This window comes from Uloborus diversus, chromosome 2 (genome assembly GCF_026930045.1).
Source record: "Uloborus diversus isolate 005 chromosome 2, Udiv.v.3.1, whole genome shotgun sequence".
Lineage (NCBI taxonomy): Eukaryota > Metazoa > Arthropoda > Arachnida > Araneae > Uloboridae > Uloborus > Uloborus diversus.
In genome coordinates, this window is record NC_072732.1 from 37100825 (window position 1) to 37119299 (window position 18475).

The window sequence follows — 18475 nt, forward strand, 5'->3', positions numbered from 1 at the left end:
TTTCCTTTACCATTCCAGAAACAGTCATTTCTGGTCCCATTATGAATTTTGTCTCTTAATAAATGCAAATGACTCATTTTTTCTCATTTAAAAATAAATGCCAAACAGAATATCCGTCATTGAACTGCTCCCGAGAATTTTTTTCCGGAACTTACACTTTCATCATACTGCCGTACTGAGCACAAAAGTCGTATATGCCCTTATTAAAATTGAGTCATTGCACGAGGTGGTTATTTAAAACATATTATACATATGTACTATGTTTTATGACCACTTCTGAATGTGAAATTTTTAAAACAATTTCTGAAAAAAGGAAATCCGAATCAAATATATGAAGGCGTAAATACTTAAACAGTTTCTCATTTTGATCTCAAATGCAGATACAACTTTTGTGCTTAGCACGGCAATATATCATTGTATTCAATGTAAAAGCTCTTAAGCGTCAAAATCAAATAGCTTAGAAAATTTTAATTTTTCATTTTAAAATAAACACATATTAAACATAAAACATGAACTATTTTTCCCTAGAAAATAATGTTCAAACCTAACTAAGAATGCTTTGTCTAAAATTTCAAAGTTTTTTCTTTTTAAATCAATATGCGTTTTCTATTAAGTACGAAAGTCGGCATTCTAGTTTCAAGCTTTCTTCATTTTTTCTTGAAATTCTAAAAACATAATGATTGAGAACAATAAGGCAATAAAAGATCATTTTGAAGAACATAGGGAGTACATGCTAAAAATATCTTAGTATGCTATTTATTAGTTAACTTTAAATTTCTAGTGCTATACTTATATCATAATTTTCTTCTTCTCGTGTCAAATCGTACGACATCTAAATGTCTTCTATCTTATTTCTTACTGTTATTGCATGAGAATTCGAAATCATATTGAAATAAAAATTCCATAACAAATGGAAGAATAACTGAACTTTAAGATGAACAAAATACGTTGATGCTGGGTAAAGTAATTTGTTAATTACAGATACTCTAGAATTTTCCTTTATAAAGAAAATATCTTCAAGATTTCCTGAGGAGCTGTTGTACTAGCTGTTAGCATGCGTAGTGTTTCAAGCCATTTCGGCTCTAGATAGCTTCATGCATTTGGGTGATTTGACTGAAGCACGTGTTTTAAATTTGCATTCAAAACTTAGGTCACGGCTGTCTCTTTTAAACAATTTGTAACAAAGAGTTAATTTGCGTTTCCTCCCGCAGACAACTAAACAGGCAGTTCTTCATTTCAGGCAATAGGTAGACATCTGACAGTACCTGGGATACTGTCAGCTTAATGGCTCTTAAGCCAGTAATAGCCTTGATCAATTGATCCAGGAAAAAAAATTAAAACTATACTGCTGCAACTTTATTGAAGATAGAGTCCCGTTCACATAAATAAGCATTTTCAAACAAAAATATTTTCTGACGTTAGCATACTATTTACAAGATATGATGGAGGAATGTTGATTTATATACGAGATGAATTTTAGAAACTAAAGCATTGTCAAAATCTCTTCAAGTTAACCCATCAAATGCAAATGTGTTGATGGACCATCAAATAGTGAATAAAAAATCTAACTGCTCTTTTATCTTTAGTCCATAATTTTTAAATTACGGCTATATTTGCAGGAAAGTTCATGAGAAGTGCGGAGCTTAGCTCATGCGATTTTCTTTTTCGGTGATTTTTTTAATTTCTTATTTATGAAATCTTATTTATCCAACCCCTTTTCTTCTTAGAAATTAAGTCCCTTCAATACGTGCATCAACATTTCAGAGTACTACACTAGGAGATCAACCTTCATAAAATCTTCTTTATACTCTGACGTATCCATCAAGTTTTGTATGTATAGGGTAGCATGTAGTTGCTAAACTAAATATTAGTATCTTTCCAGGTCAAAAAGTACCTGAAATCAAGCCGTTTCACTTCTCTGGTGAACTTAAGGCCGGCCGAAGAACTTCACTCAGCTGTTCTGTCATCGATGGAGAGCCACCATTTGTTTTTCGTTGGTTGAAAGACAATGTTGAAATTCGGCAAAACAATAATATCGTTATACGTACCCAAGAAGATATTTTCGTTTCTAATCTTGTTATCCTAAAACTGGGATCATCCGATAATGGAAACTACACTTGTCGTGTTTCGAATGCAGCAGGTAGCGCTGAGCATTCTGAAGCTCTGTTAATGAGGAGTAAGTTCACATTCATGTTTTGTTTTAAGATTTGAACATAACATTCAGTGTTAATGAAACCGGTAAGAAATTCATATCATGATGTTGAATTACAACATATAGTATTTTAATGTGCTAAAATTGTTTTAAAAAAAAAAGAAAACTGGATACGGAAAAATGCAAAGTTTACGGTGTCTATGGAAAGAATATGAATTTGTAATATGTTTGAAAATAGTAATTGATAAAACTCTTCTTACTCTTCACATTTTGTTCTAAAAATACTGAAACTTCAATTGAGGTAGTGAGAAGCAAAGGGACGCAATTAAATCCAAATTAACTCCAAATTTTTAATGGAAAAATTAAAAATTTGGAGATAACCAGTACAAATGGTAGGTGAACCTTTCCTCTGTCTTAGGGAAAGAGATTGTACTAGTAGCCCTGGTATATGCTGTATAACATGATTTAGAAAAAAAAATCAATGAAAGCCTACCTAGGATCTGATCTTTAAACGCGTTTTTCTCGAAATTTTAAATAGTCCACTTGCATCCCTTTGCTTCTCACTGCCTCAATTGTGTAATACCTAATGAATGAGTTATTATTTATGTGCTGTAGTTGCATTCGTTGTGTTTACGACGACATATAATTGATAACTAGAAACTCAGGAGAAGAAGTTAAGTTTTTAAACATATTTTGAAATAGTATGTGCTTAAAATGTATGCTTAAATTTATAAATTAAAATAGCTCAATTTGAGCTATTCTATGCATAATTATGTAACTGATCTTTAGTGCCGTTTTCTTTTTAGTGTTATAGTTTCTAATTTTGTTTTGCTTTACACAGACATTATTTTTTTTCAAATTTGGAGTACATTTTGAAATATTTATGTAAAAACGTACTCGTTTTAAATTAAAGATTATATAGATCTCACTTTATGATCAGTTTTATTTTTCTTTCGATTTTTTTTCACTATGTGGCGCTAGTGCTCCGGTATGTTCTAGTTTTGATGATGCTTGTAGCTTCATTGGGAATCTCTCTTCGCATTAGTTAAATCTCTGTGTGTGTTTCTTTCTACTATTTCCTATACTTTTAATAACTGTAGTTGCTAATCGTGCTCTTGAAAATAGTACAAAGCTTCCATTTTAAAGAATGAACGATGTATACAGACTCCTGTTTTACAGCGTGCTGTATTTGAATGCCCTTGTAACATCAGGTACGTATTAGAGGTATTACATTTTTTGAGTGTATATGTGTATACGTTTTGATCAACAAGACGAAATTTATTGCAACCTTTTTAATTTTTTTAGATTCTTATTTAATTCTGAATCATTTATCAAAATTCTTGTTTCTATATCCAAGTGCGCATTATTATGTTGGTGAATTTCTACATTGCCTTCAAAATCTTTAAAGGCAGGTTTTTTTTTTTTTTTTCTTCTTTGCCCTTTCAGTAACACTCGCCTACTATTTCTTCTGAAACTGGATCTCATTTCTTTAAATTTAGGAAATACTGTGTTTTGAATATCTTTTTTGCAAACGTCAGCTTCTAATTTGACTACAACTAATAAATACTACAAAATACGTATGTAAGCTCGTTTGGAATGTTGAATTTAACATTTTTTCTAAATCTCAACCTTTTTTCCTCCATATTTCCAAAGATGATTTTGTTTTTTTATTGCTTGCAATACCTTACCCAAAAGTTTTTGCGTGCCTCTAAAACAATTATGTCAAGTTTAATTCAATTTTTATTTTAATAGAAAAAAAATTTAAAAGGGCAAAGTAATTGATACTAATTTGAATCAAATATTGGCTAATTTTTTTACTGCACAAGTATAATTTAAAAACCCATTCACAGTCTCATATTGAATAGTGATTTTTTTTTTTTTGTCATTTATTTAATTTGTATTCATCCAAAATCATTGTTACTTTTTGGAACTAAAACAAATTTCCTCATACGAAAGTGAAAACTCGGCTTTCCGCACGACATAAATCATCATAAAAAAACATAATGATAGAAAATTTCATTTATAAAATACCTCAAAAAATGTTAATTTTGCTTTTTCACAACTAAACATTACGCTTCGGATTCTTTAATTTAATAATTCAGTGATTTCTGATTTAATCTGTATATTTTGAAAATTAATATTAATAAAAAGGATTTTTACATAATTTTAAATTGTTACTATAGGACACAGTATAAATTAACATGGGATATACGCTATTTTTTAAGGCGTTTGATTGATGATTAAAATTGAAGTTTGGATTATGGGATGATCACCGCACCTTTCTTCTAAATGTATAGTTTTTACATTTTTTAGTTTAGTTTATTTTAAAATTTTACTCGTATATGTAGCACCGGTGCGGAATTAGATTTTTCAATATTGAAAGAAAGCAGGCATTTTGTTTATTATTAAAATTCCATTTATTAAATGGTACTACGTAAAGTTTTTGCATATGCAAATGAGCAGTAGAGAATATTACAGACGACATTGCGCTCTACTGAACAAGGCCTAAATATTTTTAAACTGCAGCACACGCTATTGTATTTTTTTTTTTTTTTTTAAGTAACAAATTTTTAAGACAGTGAAGAATTTTTAAAATGTTTTAAAAAACTAATTCATTATAATTTAATTTTACAACTGTATATTTTTTCTTTTTTTTTCTTTAGTCAGCACACGCTGCCGTTTAATTGTTAAAGTATTTTTTTAAATAACAAATGGTTAAAACAATGAATAGGTATTAAAATGTTTAAAAAATGAATTCCCTCATTTTTTTTCAATGATAGTAGAACCCATTAATTCTGAGATTGATGATATAGTACAGATTAAATAAAATTTTATATACATTTAACCAAGGTGCATAAACTACTGTACACAGAAAAAAAAGTACTTCAAGGGAATGAAATAAAAAACGATATAAAAGAAATTTTTTTGAATGTCGAATTCGGTTCGCAAGAATACATTATTGTGCACCAACTTGCCTTTTTTTTCTACTGAATGTACACCTTAATGACCGGATTGTCAAAAGTCCGGTTTAATAGGGTCTGGTTTAATAAAAGCTTCAGTGTAGAAATTTTTCCAATTTTACTCAAAAAATGTACGAATATGTAGCTTTTTATTACAAATTCGAAGTTTTAAAATGTTATGTGGATATTTCTCTTCCCGTATTAAAATATCAGCTGTATTTTTTTCTAAGGCATTTAGAAAATTCATATACAGTAGTTTCATACATATGCGGTGTTTTTACATTTCTATGTTATGTACATTTTTCGATTTCGTTGTGTTCCATTTGCTGGTATTTAAGGGGTAACCTTTATTTTTCAGGATCAATCAAACCTGATGTAAAACCTTTTCATTTCGCTGGTGAATTGAGATTTGGAAAACGGACTGTTGTTACTTGTGCTGTGATTGATGGGGAACCACCATTTTCTTTTACTTGGTTAAAAGATGGGATGGAGCTCAAAACTAGCCAAGACTTTTCGATCGCAAGCGTGGATGGTTACATATCCACATTAACAATTCCTAAACTCGACGCTGAGAGTAATGGAAATTACACGTGCAGAGTTAGGAATAATGTTGGCACGGATGAAAAAAACGATGTTCTTCGTATTAAAGGCAATTAATTTTACCTTCTTTTCTTGACGTATTTTATGCCTTTTTTTTTTTTTTTTTTGCATAATTATGCAGAAAGAGAAATCAAAACTATAACGATTATAACAATATTGTCCAAAAGCAGAAGAATAAATATCAAGAATTTCTGTTTCGAATCTCTCACACAATGTGGCGCTAGTGTCTCACTTTTTCATTTTAGATTGAAGCGTATAGCATTCGTCCACTGAATCCTCAGTTAGTATTGTAGACTATTTTCATGCATTGAGCTAAGTTTTATTCAAATGTAAATGGGAACCGCTAACAACTTAATGCGTTTATTATTATCTGTTTAATTCAACTGTATTAGTTCTCCAGTATCAAACATGCCAAGATTGCTTTGCTTTTTTTCGCTACTGGCTGTTCTTACTTCTACGACAGGTAAGCATTTCATGTTTGTTTATTAGTTTTTCTTTTTTTCATGCGTCTAAGATTTCAAAATATAGACTTACGTTTTAGTATAAATATTTCCTAAAAAGTCTCATGCATAAATGTATTATGCGTTAGCGTCCTTAATTTTATATATGAAAGTTATATTTCCACTATGTTGATGCTTTAAGTATTTTAGATAGTTATTGTTTTAACTCAATAAAATTTTTATTTTCTGAGAAAAACAATGTTTTTTTTATGTTTACGTTTGGGATTAATTCAAATACAATCAAACAAATGTTTAAAGTAAATTGTACACAAAAATCAATATTTGCCTATCATGAAAAAATGCCCAACATTTGTTAATTATAGAGCTGAGATCTATTTCCATTTCTTGCTTTAATATTTCATGGGATTGTTTCATTTCCTCTAGATGTAGCAAAATAAAACAAAAACATGAAATCTAATTCTTAAAAAATGGATTTTTTCCTCACAAAAAAACATTTTTTTAGTTCAAATGTTTGCAATTGTCGACGGTTCACCAACTGAATATTTTGCATTGTTTTATACATTCAATTACCCTTTTTTGTGGCAGTTTCACTTTATTTCAAAGATGTTAAATAACGTTGAAATTATATTTAAGTATCATTGTCGTAGAGAAGGAAACAATTGTACTTTCATATAATACCTTTTCAATTTACCAGCATCATATTTGCAGTTTTTATGCCACTTTCTAAATAAGGTACTCAAATAAACATTCACTAAATGCATAAATTGATAAGTGTATGATGTGTAATTTAAGTTGTATCTTTTTTTTTTTTAACTAAATATGACGTAACTTAAAAAAATATTGTGTATTAATATATTTCACTAAAAGGGTCGTGTTACAAAAAGTACTTGTTTCATTAATACTTATTCTTTTTTAAATACTAACTTTTCTTTAATGAAGGCTTACTCAGTTATTTAGCGATGCAATTTATTTTTTATTTTAAATTTGTGCCCTCTTTTTTTAATGTATCTATTTTGTTAATTTGCATTTTTTTTAGAGCTGGGCAAGAAAAATCATCAAAGAATTTTTCTGTCATAGATAAAAGCATAATAAAATAGATATATTTACCATATGTTTTGCTCTCTTTAATTAGACAAGACATTGCTAGGTCGTTCCGCATCAAAATGTACAATTTTGAAAATAGTGAACAGCTGCTTCCTTTTTCTTGATATTTTTTTTTCAGATTCAAGAAATAAACACAAGGTTCTAAGGCAAACAAAACCTTACCTACTCTGAGCAATTCGCTGTTAAAGCTTGGGAGCCCGTCATACGACTGTGAAGCTTAGTTTTTAATTTAGGCTTGGTTTATTTGTGTTTTTTGCTTAGTTTATTAAATGAATAAATGGCAGATCAGATTGAAATAAACAAGTATATGTTTTTTTGATAATTCTAAATCTGAAATCTAAACCTTTTTGTCCGGTTTTCCTTAAATTTTTACTATGTCCTTGGGAAAAGTTGTTGCGGCACTAGAGAGTTGGTGAACTTTGAGGCTTTAGCTCAGTATTACAAAATCGACCAACGACTATATTTTTACGCTGGTCATAATCTAGTTTATAACCACCAAGTTTTCCGGGGTTAGGTTTGGATTAACAATGGCTTTGCATGTAGGTTGTCAAAACTTTTATGCAAATTTCAGGCATAAATTTTTATTCCTTTTCTATTTGAAAATTATCATTATTTATTTATTTATTTTAGGTTTGAAGAGTCCCGAAATTGCTCCTATTCGGGTGAATGGAAACATCGTACTGGGTGAAAGAATTGGAATAATATGTTTTGTATCTCGAGGAGACCCACCTTTCAGTTTTATGTGGTTGAAAGACGGAAGTATTATAAAAAATTTACCCAATCTGGGAATAGCTTCACACACAATTGATGAGTATACATCTGCTTTAACTATTTCAAAATTAGGTGCCGAAAGCAATGGTAATTACTCTTGCAAAGTCCGTAACGATGCTGGTTCTGATGAAAAGTTCGATGTCGTACTTGTAAAAGGTATTTTTGTGGTCTTATTTCTTGTTTTTAAATGGTCTTGTTGTGCATTCACGTCAAAAATTATTGATTTGAATTGTTTTACTCTTAACATGTAAGATTTACATGCTTAGCGCCTTTATGTATTATTAAGGATTTATTAACACGATATGAACTATTTTGTAAGTTCTGATGCCGAAAAACATCGTAAAGAGATGTAAATAAAATACGGAACGATTTATTAAAAAAAATTTACGCTGTCATTCTGCAAAAAAGAAATGCAATTATGCTACGTACCATCAATAAAGTGCGCAAGATTGTTGTCGCATTTCAAAATGTGTCATAGACTTTCTTAGGAATGTACAGGGGTCCAAAAAGTCCTAGCCATACTTTAAAAATTCATGGAAAGCGACAAATTGGATGACTATAAGGTTTGCGCCCTAATGCTTCATGGGCTCAAGAGTTTTCACGACAAAAAGTAAAAAGGAAAAAAACGAAAAGAGTAACTGTAAGTAACCACTGTATCGTACCTCCTTTTGAACCATGCTTCTTTGCCAGGGTTTATTTCATTTCGATTTAGGCGAATGAAATTTTTTTGTTCGAACAAAACACTTCGTTGTGTCTGTATATTACCTTAAATTATAATACTGAAAGATATTCAACAGTGACTATAGTTTAAATTTATCTTAAGTATTATTTTTCATTTCAGTCACTTTTTTACGACCTTTTTCAATAAATATAATAGTATTTTAATTTCATTGTATGTTATGTAATACAGATGCTTAGGTTGTTACTAAAACTTACAATTTCCAACGTATGAGTTAATTTTTTTCTGCTTTGAAATGTTTTTAGTTTGAAATGCTTTAGTTTTAAATGCTTTTAGTTTCTATATTGGTTTTCAAAACAAATGACACGAACAAAACATGATGGGATGAAGATAAGTGCTTCAACCATATATATATATATATATATATATATATATATAAAATTGGAATAGAAAAAGAACCACATCGAATTTTCGAAAAATCGCTTCGAGGTGCACACCCCCATGCTACAAACTAACTTTATGCTAAATTTCATGAAAATCGGATGAACGGTCTAGGCGCTATGCGCGTCGCAGACATCCAGACATCCTTCGGACAGACTTTCAGCTTTATTATTAGTAAAGATTATCGTAATGCTATCTTCTTAACTGTAACTGTAGTGACTAAAATAATCATAATCGTCGCACATTTAATCAGATAGTAAAATTATGTATGGGTGCATCAATGCTGGGGTTTCATGTTGGTAGTAACATGCACTTGCGTTGAAAATCGGGCGTAAATCATGTTCGTTTTAGATATTTTTTTTATTTGTGAGTGAAAACATTTTTTTTTAAGTGCTTGTGAAAAACTGGTTGTTTGTTAAACGTTAAAGAATTTTGAAAGAAATATTTGGTTTCATTGAAACGCTCCTTTTTGGAAAAATTCTATTTATGTTTTCGTTGTGTGTCACTGTGTGGCGCTAGTTTTCCATTATCTGGTGCCATTGCTTCGTGGAGTAAAGCTATTTTTTGAAGCTATAAAAACGCTAGTCGTGTATGATAATACTAGTTTTAAGCTGTGTGTGCAATAGTGCGTGTGCAATAGTGTGTGCAATAGTGCGGTTCATTTGATTTTCTTTGTAAAATACTAAATTAAATTAGTATCAAGAATAGTTTTTTGAACATGCTGAAAAGGTCTCGACTTCTGACGCTTTACATGCTCTTCATTGTTACACTTGCATCAGGTAAGTGATGACTCAGTTCATTTCAGTTTTAACTGCAAAATAGAATAATTTCTAATTGATGTTTTTCTATTGCATACATTGTTTTCGTGTGTGTATAGTATTAGTTTCTAATTTAATACAAAACGCATGCTTTGTGACGGTCTTATTTTTTGCAAATATGTGTTCGTTCCTAATTAAAAACACAGTTACAATTACACTTATGAATGTTATAAGTGCTTAATGCCTATACGTAATCCAAAATATCACTGAGATTTTTATACGTTATGCAAAATAATTTCTGCGATAACTGAATCAAAATACTTATTTCAATATTTCGTTTTATTATCGTTTTTCGTTTTTCAATTAAAATCTTACGCTATAAAGCAATTCCCTGACTTTCATTGCAAGAAACAAAAACAGGTTTGATCTAAAAAGTGATTGCCTTCTCTTCTATTTTAAACAAGCAAATTTGTTAAATAGTAATATTTTTCTCGGGATAAAATACGGACAAAACATAATTTGTTTCAGATATTTTTCATCGTCCAAATGAATGGCAAAGCATGAAATAATATATTATGCGTAAATGAAATGAACTATTTCAATCTGAATTTCTTACAGACAATTTCGTAAATAATTTAAAGATATGACTTTGAAAAGTATTTAAAATTAATTCACGTCATAATTCTTCGGTATTCACAAAAATAAAATAGAATTTGATTGAAGTTTGATAAAGTTCATATGTGTAACGTTCTTGTAACTAATCATTTTCAATTTCAATTTCTTTCAGCTCAAAAAAGGCCAAAAATCAAACCTTTTCAATTTTCTGGTGAGCTCACACTATCGCAGAGAACTTCTTTGACTTGCTCTGTAATTGACGGCGATCCTCCATTTGCATTTAGTTGGTTTAAAGATACCTTACCAATTAAAACTAACAGTAATATTGTAATTCGGACCCAAGAGGATGTCTTCATTTCGTTGCTTATCATAACTAAGCTAGGTCCAGGCGACAATGGCAATTATACTTGTCAAGCTTCAAATGGTGTAGGAAGCTCCCAACATACGTCACAACTGCTTATGAGAAGTAAATATTTTAACTTTTGTTTGTCATTGAGTATACTATCAAATACTACTATCGTTACTTAACATTATACATATTTAAATCTTATGTTAAACGTAATTGAAGCTTTGTTCCACTCATATTTTATTATTTATTTCAGTAAGTTTGCATTGGGTTTGGGGTGAAGTGCAGTGACATCGTAATTATTTCTGTTATATACTGAAGTTTAGCTACTGAGAACTACAGCAAGCTACAATATTTAATAGTACAGAAATTATCCTTTTTCGTACGGATCCCAACGTACGGATGGAAATAAATATTTCGCATTTTTACATCAACTTGTTCCTAAAATACTCTTAACATAAAATTTTATTAACATTTTTTATAGTCCTAAATAAAAAATGTCTTAAATTTCTTTCTATATCAATTTTTTCCCTTGTATTGGTAGTCTCGCACACAAATATAACCGGTGCATTTTTTAAAAAATGCGAAATCAAATCACTGTTAAGTGGTTGAATGTTTTTCGATTATTTTTAACGTTTCAAACGGGTTCAACTTTAAGAGAACTCCAAAAAAAAAAATTAAGCACTGTTACTGTAGTTCAATTACTGAATCCCAGTTAATAGGAGTTCTTCCAATTAGAGCGTTACCATGTCAAACTGTTTTTTTTCCTCTTGAAATCAGACTACTAAAGCTGGTGACGACCAATGTTTGTCAACAAGGTTTATCATGTATAATATCGTTGAAACACTGGTGGTTTGATGATTTTGGCATATTATCGAATACTAATTGCTTCAATTTCACCTTAGGACAACGAATACTTTAAACATAGTCATGAATACTCTGATACAATAAACTGTACTTTCAGAACGTCTTCAAAAATATTAACGCCAAAGCAAAAGCAACAAGCAAAATTAACACTTCATTCGTTCTGTGTTTTTGTACAACATTCCTGCGTTTTAGATATAATGAAAACTTAATAGTAATGTTTATAATGAGTAACTATTGTGACTGTTCTAAACACATATACAAAATTTAATGTAATTTTTATAAAACTGAAGCACCTGTTTTATGCCTCATTGTAAAAATACAAGCTTTTTATGTGGCAAATTTTTGCATGTGTGTGTGTGTGTGCGCGTATATATATCGATATTGTCGATATGGATAGTTATTTTAATAATTGATCAAATGAGTCACTAATCATAAACCCATATTAAGATCAATGTTAATCCCGATGTTTCTTTAACGAAGCTTATTGATAATTGAAATATTATTGAAATGCTGAGCTTTGATTTCGTGTCAAAGCTTATACACGTTTTTTTCTATGTTAAGACTGCTTTTTATTTATTAATTGTTTGGAATGTTTGGAGACATAAAAAGTAATAACCAATTAGTTATGGAAATTATTATTATTATTTTTTTTTTTTTTTTGGAATTTATTCTTCCTTGAAATATCCTAACAAAACATATTTTTTGTTAGAAAAATGATCTGAGAACTATTTTTAATCTTACGGCTAATGCGTATAATATTTTGACATCGCTTAATTGTTTTTTGTGATTTGTACACTTGAATATTTTGAGACTATAAAATATTTTAATGTGAATTGCAAACTTTCTTTTACAAATTGTGAAAAATCCTTTTTCTTTCAGAAATTTAGTCCCATTTTCTACTTTTGGAAAAAATCTTATTCTGCCATTTCTAAAATGGTTTGTAGATGCGTAAATGTAGTGTAAATTCAATATATTTGAGAAAATATTCGTTATAGCAAGTCAATGACGAGACATTTGATTTACGCACCGAGAAACCATAATTTTTGATATTATGTTAAGGAAATTTTTTAAGCAATCAATTTTATTTTTCAATTGTGTTAAATTATCTCCGCTTGAATAAGATAATTCTTAGCTGTTTTTCAGGAATTTATTTTGTTAAATTTTTATTTGTATTTTCTCTCACTATGTGGCGCTAGCTTCCCATGAAGATGACATCAATATATAATGCACGAAGCGTTGTGATATTTTATGTGCACAACGTATTCCGTAACACTTCTATGTGACTTAGCTGCATCGAATTTTCTCCATCCTATACAAACTGCTGTTCAAATTGTGACACCATTATTTTGAATGCAGAAGTTATTACAAGATTTTCAATATTTGAGCTGATTTAAATGAAAATGTTTTGCCAATACTTGCTTGCGTTTGTTCTGATGTTTCCTGCGTCCATTATAGGTAAGCAACTATTTTTGTCAAATATCTCATTCATAAAAGCTATAACTTGTATATTTAAATTATCTAAATAGTTCATTATCATTCAACAACTCTTTCTCTTGTGATTTTTCTTACTATTTTATGGTTTACCAAATTTTTTTTTTTCCTTTCAATATAATAAACTGTTTCTAGATCAGTTCACATTTCCTTCTAATAAGCTAAATCATTGTAATTTCTTGGAATATAAATGTGGTAATTACGAACTTATGACCATCCAATTCTTTAGTAACATATCGAAACGCCAAAAATAGAAGTTTTTAAAATGATTTTTTAATTATATTTTTAGAGAAATTGATTTGCATTTCCTTCCATTTAGTCTAGATATAAATGTACCAAGGTTTTCATCGTTTTTATCTAAAAACTAATGTGGATACGAATCGTATAAAAAGTATTCCCCCTCTAACGAAATTCGTGCATTTTTGAGGAAGTGCACTGCATTAATTACACTAACGTAATTACATTAAATTAACACTGAAAGTGCAATTACACTAACATAAGAAAGGCAAGTTTATTAAAATTATAAATTTCAAATCACAGCATTAGAAAAATATATTGTTTCAGACGTATTTTCTCTTCTTATGCTGAAACAATTCCATGATTTTTTTAAATTTAATTTAAAACCTGGTTATAACTCATGCACGATACGTAATTTAGTTCCTTTCTGAAAATTAAGTCAATATTAAAAGAAGTTATTAACACAAACAATTCTACAGCATTTTCAGTTTAATAAATTAACTTTTAAATAAGTTTTTCTGTTTAATTTTTTGAGAATTCTGATGTTTTATGTTTTTACGGAATACTTTACAAAACAATACGGACGCATTAGAGAAAGCGTTATTTTCTGTGCGTAAATCAGAAGAAATGTATTCTAATGGGAAATAATTAATGTGAAGAATAATTAAGTTTAGTTTATTGCTAACGTGCCCCCTTCTCCCCCCTCCCGCACACACACAGTTATGAAGTTTAGCTTGAAAGCAGACTTCTAATTTGTATTTTGTTTCCTTCTTTCAGGTTCATTCAGAAAGTCAAAACATTTGTTATAAATTCTGTTGCTTAAAAATTCTCCCTCTTTTTTAAACTTCACACCCATGCTTACTAATTAGGTGGTGTCAATGGGAAATTGTGTGTTAAAAGTGAAGAATAAAATAATTTTAAGAATTGAATTAAGAATTGATTAAGAATTGATTCTCCTCAATAGCCATATTTGTCAGATGAAAAATTCTGTACAAAAAGTAACTATTACTTTAAATTTGATAATTCTGCTAAGCTAATGTATGAAAAGAATAGAAATTTCATAGAAAAAGTCTTCTTCTCAAGATATTTCTAATTCCTATACGAGCGAGTAAATACGATATAGTCTCATGCAATGACGGAAATGTCAACAGTTTAATATTGAATTAAATTTCCAATTAGATATATCGTCACCTCCTAGCAACAGTAAGACATCTAATTCCAGAAATAACTTTAAGATATATGTTGCTCTGAGGCAACGGTATAAATGAATGAAATACGATACATACGCTTATTTTGCAATCATAATGTTTAAAATTGTGATTAGTATTATACCCGTCTACGAGCTATATTTTTTATGATCATCTATCAGTTAGAACAAAATACAGCAATGTATCATACTATATCAACTTTTTAACAGCTATTTTCCACAATATTTTGCGAAATTCCTGTCTGTCTTCGGAAACTTGAATGATATGCAATATGAAAAAGGATACCAAAAATATCTTCATTGTAACTCAACGAATCTAATTATATTGCACCCGTATAACATCGCACCCCAGAGACACATCTCAAAAAATTTAAATATGCACCATTCATTGATTTAAAATCTGAATGTAATCTTTTTTTATTTTTATTTTTTTTTAATTTATTTATTTATTTTTTATTTTTCATTTTTATTTTTGAGCAATCACGATTGCTTATTGCTTTCATTTGACAGTCCTTGACGTTACGGTTCCTTTTTCAGCTTGGACCAGGGCTGCAGCACCACCGTCCACCGGCGGCGGCGCAACTGGTCCTGAGCACTGTCAACCGGAATCCACTTTTGCTGGGCGGTGGCGTCCATGTCCTACACACGCATGCTCATACACACTCCCCTACGCGCGCACGCCTTTACACACGTACACAGGCCTACGTGCACACACGTAAGCCTACACACACAACTATACACACGTAATCACCCAGAAGGAGGAACATGCTTGGGGGGTGGGGGGAGCCATTTCTAGAAACAATAACTCTAATCAGTAGGGTCTTGTCGCAACTCGTGATTGCGAAAAACATAATTTGAATTCAAAGTTTCGTAATTCAAATTAGAGTTAATTGGGGGAAGTGGTTTTTTTTATTTTTTTTGACATAAAACTCGCAAATAGTGAAACAAAACTTGCACATCTGCTGTGACGTGGCGTATAAACAAAATAATCAGTAGCGACATATGATTAAAATTTCATGACTAAGAAGAAATATTTTACTTATTAGAAATATTTTACTATTTAGAATTAACTTTTAGTGTATAACATTAATTTAGATCTGCAAAACCCAACCAGCAAACAAAACATCATAAATATTTTGCCCTTATTGTAGTATTCGAGAGTAAATCAGTTTAAAGTATCGTAAAACCTTGATTTTCCCTAATGCTATTTTTCGCCTCTGTTGCCGGAGTGTGATATATATACTTGTACAATTTATTAAAATTATAAATGTTTGTACAGCGTGGTGTGTTTCATTTAGCAGGTGTGAAAAAGCCTAAAATAAAGGCTTTTCACTTTTCTGCTGATCTGGAAACTGGTATGCGAGCAGCTGTGATGTGCGCTGTCATCGCTGGTGATCCACCTTTCGAGGTGTCCTGGTTTAAGGATGGAGTAAAACTTTTGGAACCTAGAGACATTTCTATCAAGTCTATCGATGAATTCACATCTCATTTGACCATTAAAAATTTAGGTCCTGAAAGTAACGGTAAATACACATGCAAGGTGTCGAATTCTGCAGGTACCGATGAGCACACAGATGAGTTGAGTATGAAGGGTACGAATATTTGTTTTGATTGTTATACATTTGTTTTATTGTTCTTTTACATTATTTTCCCACAAAAAAATTGTTTTATTGTATAAATAAATGATTCATCCGTCATTTTATTAGTATAATCTTTGTGTAAAAATACTATTTCGTCTTTTTTGCAACTCAACCGCTATTGACTTTGCATAAGTTAGTATTTAATTTCAAATTCGACCTTTAGGCACGTAGTGCGATGGAATATAATAATGCAAACAAGCTCTATTGGTGCTTCTGAGCTATTTGCTTAACTGACACGGAAGGTTAAAAACATTTTTTACTGTTAATGTGAACTTTCTTTTCAAACATTACTTTACCTTCCAAAGAGTGTTTATTGTTGTAGTAAAATAGATTCTAAGAACTTGTTTATAGTTTTGCTGTGTTGTTGTTGTCTGAGACGTTACTTCTGAAAATTTTCGTGCGATTGGTGTTTAATTTTATTGAATTCGTCTAATTTATTCACTAAACATCCATGCTCTTTGAAGCAACCAAAAAAAAAAAAAAAAGACTATTGGGTCAATTGTTTTTTAAGCTCCAGTGATGGATTGGATATTTTGGATTGGATTATAAATTGGAAGACGCTCATCTGTCCTTAATTCGGGTAGTAAATTGTAATCAGGATTCACGATCCGAGTGGCATATACAACAACATATTATGTTAAGAAATATCTCTAAAATGATTTTAAAAAACTAGCAATTAACTTCCATACTCTTTTTGACCATGATTGGTTTAAAATCAAAGTTGCTTGCATTGATTTAGAGAGAGTACATGGGTACAATTCTATATATTTATTTTCAGAAAGCATTATGAAACTGACTGTTTATGTATTTTAAAAGCATAACTATTAAATGACTGTAAAAAGCACCCATGCTCAGTTAATATTTTGAGCTGTTAAAAGTAGTATAGTTCGAGAGAAAGACGAACGCGCTCCTAGTATTTCCTTATTAGTGTAGAATATGATCTGAAATTAGTAGCAATGAAATCTCAATGCATAAATTTATACTTTTAAAGGGTTTTTTTAATAATTTCTGAATGTTCATATTATTACGTGTTTAAAAATGCTTAATTCAATCATTCTCTATCATTTGTTTATGCCCGTCATTTAAAAATTTTCTGGAGAGGTGGGGATACAAAGGGTTCATATTCAATGCCTTTTATTGTGGAAAAAACATCAAAACGTGTTATTACATTATGTTTTGAATATATAGATCGATTGACCCCCTCCCCCCTTGATCACCTGCATTTGTTCCTATCCATTTTCGCCTAAAATGCAAATCATACCCAACGGCTTTATTTGATTACTATTGTTTCATTTCTGCCATTAAAACAATGTCTTAATTTAAAAATTTATGAACTCGATAAAATATTTTGATTTGTTTTTCTTTACTCTCATGGCAAATCTGCAAATCAAAAGATTAGTTTTCTTTCTAACTTCATTTTACCTCACGATGTGGCGCTAGTGTCCCATATTTAGAAAAGGTGCTAAAATGCTTGCTTGTATTCATCAGTGTTCTATGTGACATCTGAGCCATTTCAACTGATGTTTCTAAGAGTGGAAGTGTAACTTTGGTGTTTCAAAGAGAAATGTTAGACAAGCCTGTTTCCTAATAGTATCACGTCACTGATAAACTTCGTCCAATCATTGAAAAACTTCAATCCTATTACAATTAGCAATGTGCGTCGCCTTACGAGCCATGATACGTGAATTGTTCCTTTTGACCATTCTCGTTGCTACAGAATTAACCACAGGTAAGAGTTTCTTTTTTGTTTAAAATATTGTTGAATGTGCAATGCATGCAACTTATATGTAAAAAATCAGAGTACTTATTTTATTTTCAAATAAAATTCTAATCTGTTTTAAATTTTACCTTCTCAGACCATTATCGCAAATATGCCTTCTTGTCAATTTACATTTTTCTAGCTTAAAAATCTACTCTAGAGATTTTTTTTCCTCAGCGCATATACAGTATTCTATTTTAATGGTAAATATATTCTAACTAAATCCTTTACTGCGTTTTCTTACTTTCACTTCAGAACTTCACTTATGAAAATTTAGGCCTCAATTTTGCTACATCTAAGCTTAATAGTTATAGGGAGCTCACAAACATTCAGCTCCAGTACTAATTTTCTTTTTAGGTAAAATTTGTCAGATTAGAAAACACTTTG

General features: G+C 30.3%; 1 protein-coding gene across 1 annotated transcript in view; it reads left to right on the plus strand.

Moving 5' to 3' along the window:
* Window positions 1–18475, plus strand: part of LOC129235220 (titin-like) — a 70202-nt gene that overhangs the window by 41064 nt on the left and 10663 nt on the right. The window contains exons 10-14 of the mRNA XM_054868926.1: window positions 1883–2176; window positions 5471–5761; window positions 7908–8204; window positions 10714–11007; window positions 15991–16212. Coding sequence (XP_054724901.1) covers window positions 1883–2176; window positions 5471–5761; window positions 7908–8204; window positions 10714–11007; window positions 15991–16212 — 1398 coding nt within the window. The remainder of the gene's footprint in view (window positions 1–1882; window positions 2177–5470; window positions 5762–7907; window positions 8205–10713; window positions 11008–15990; window positions 16213–18475) is intronic.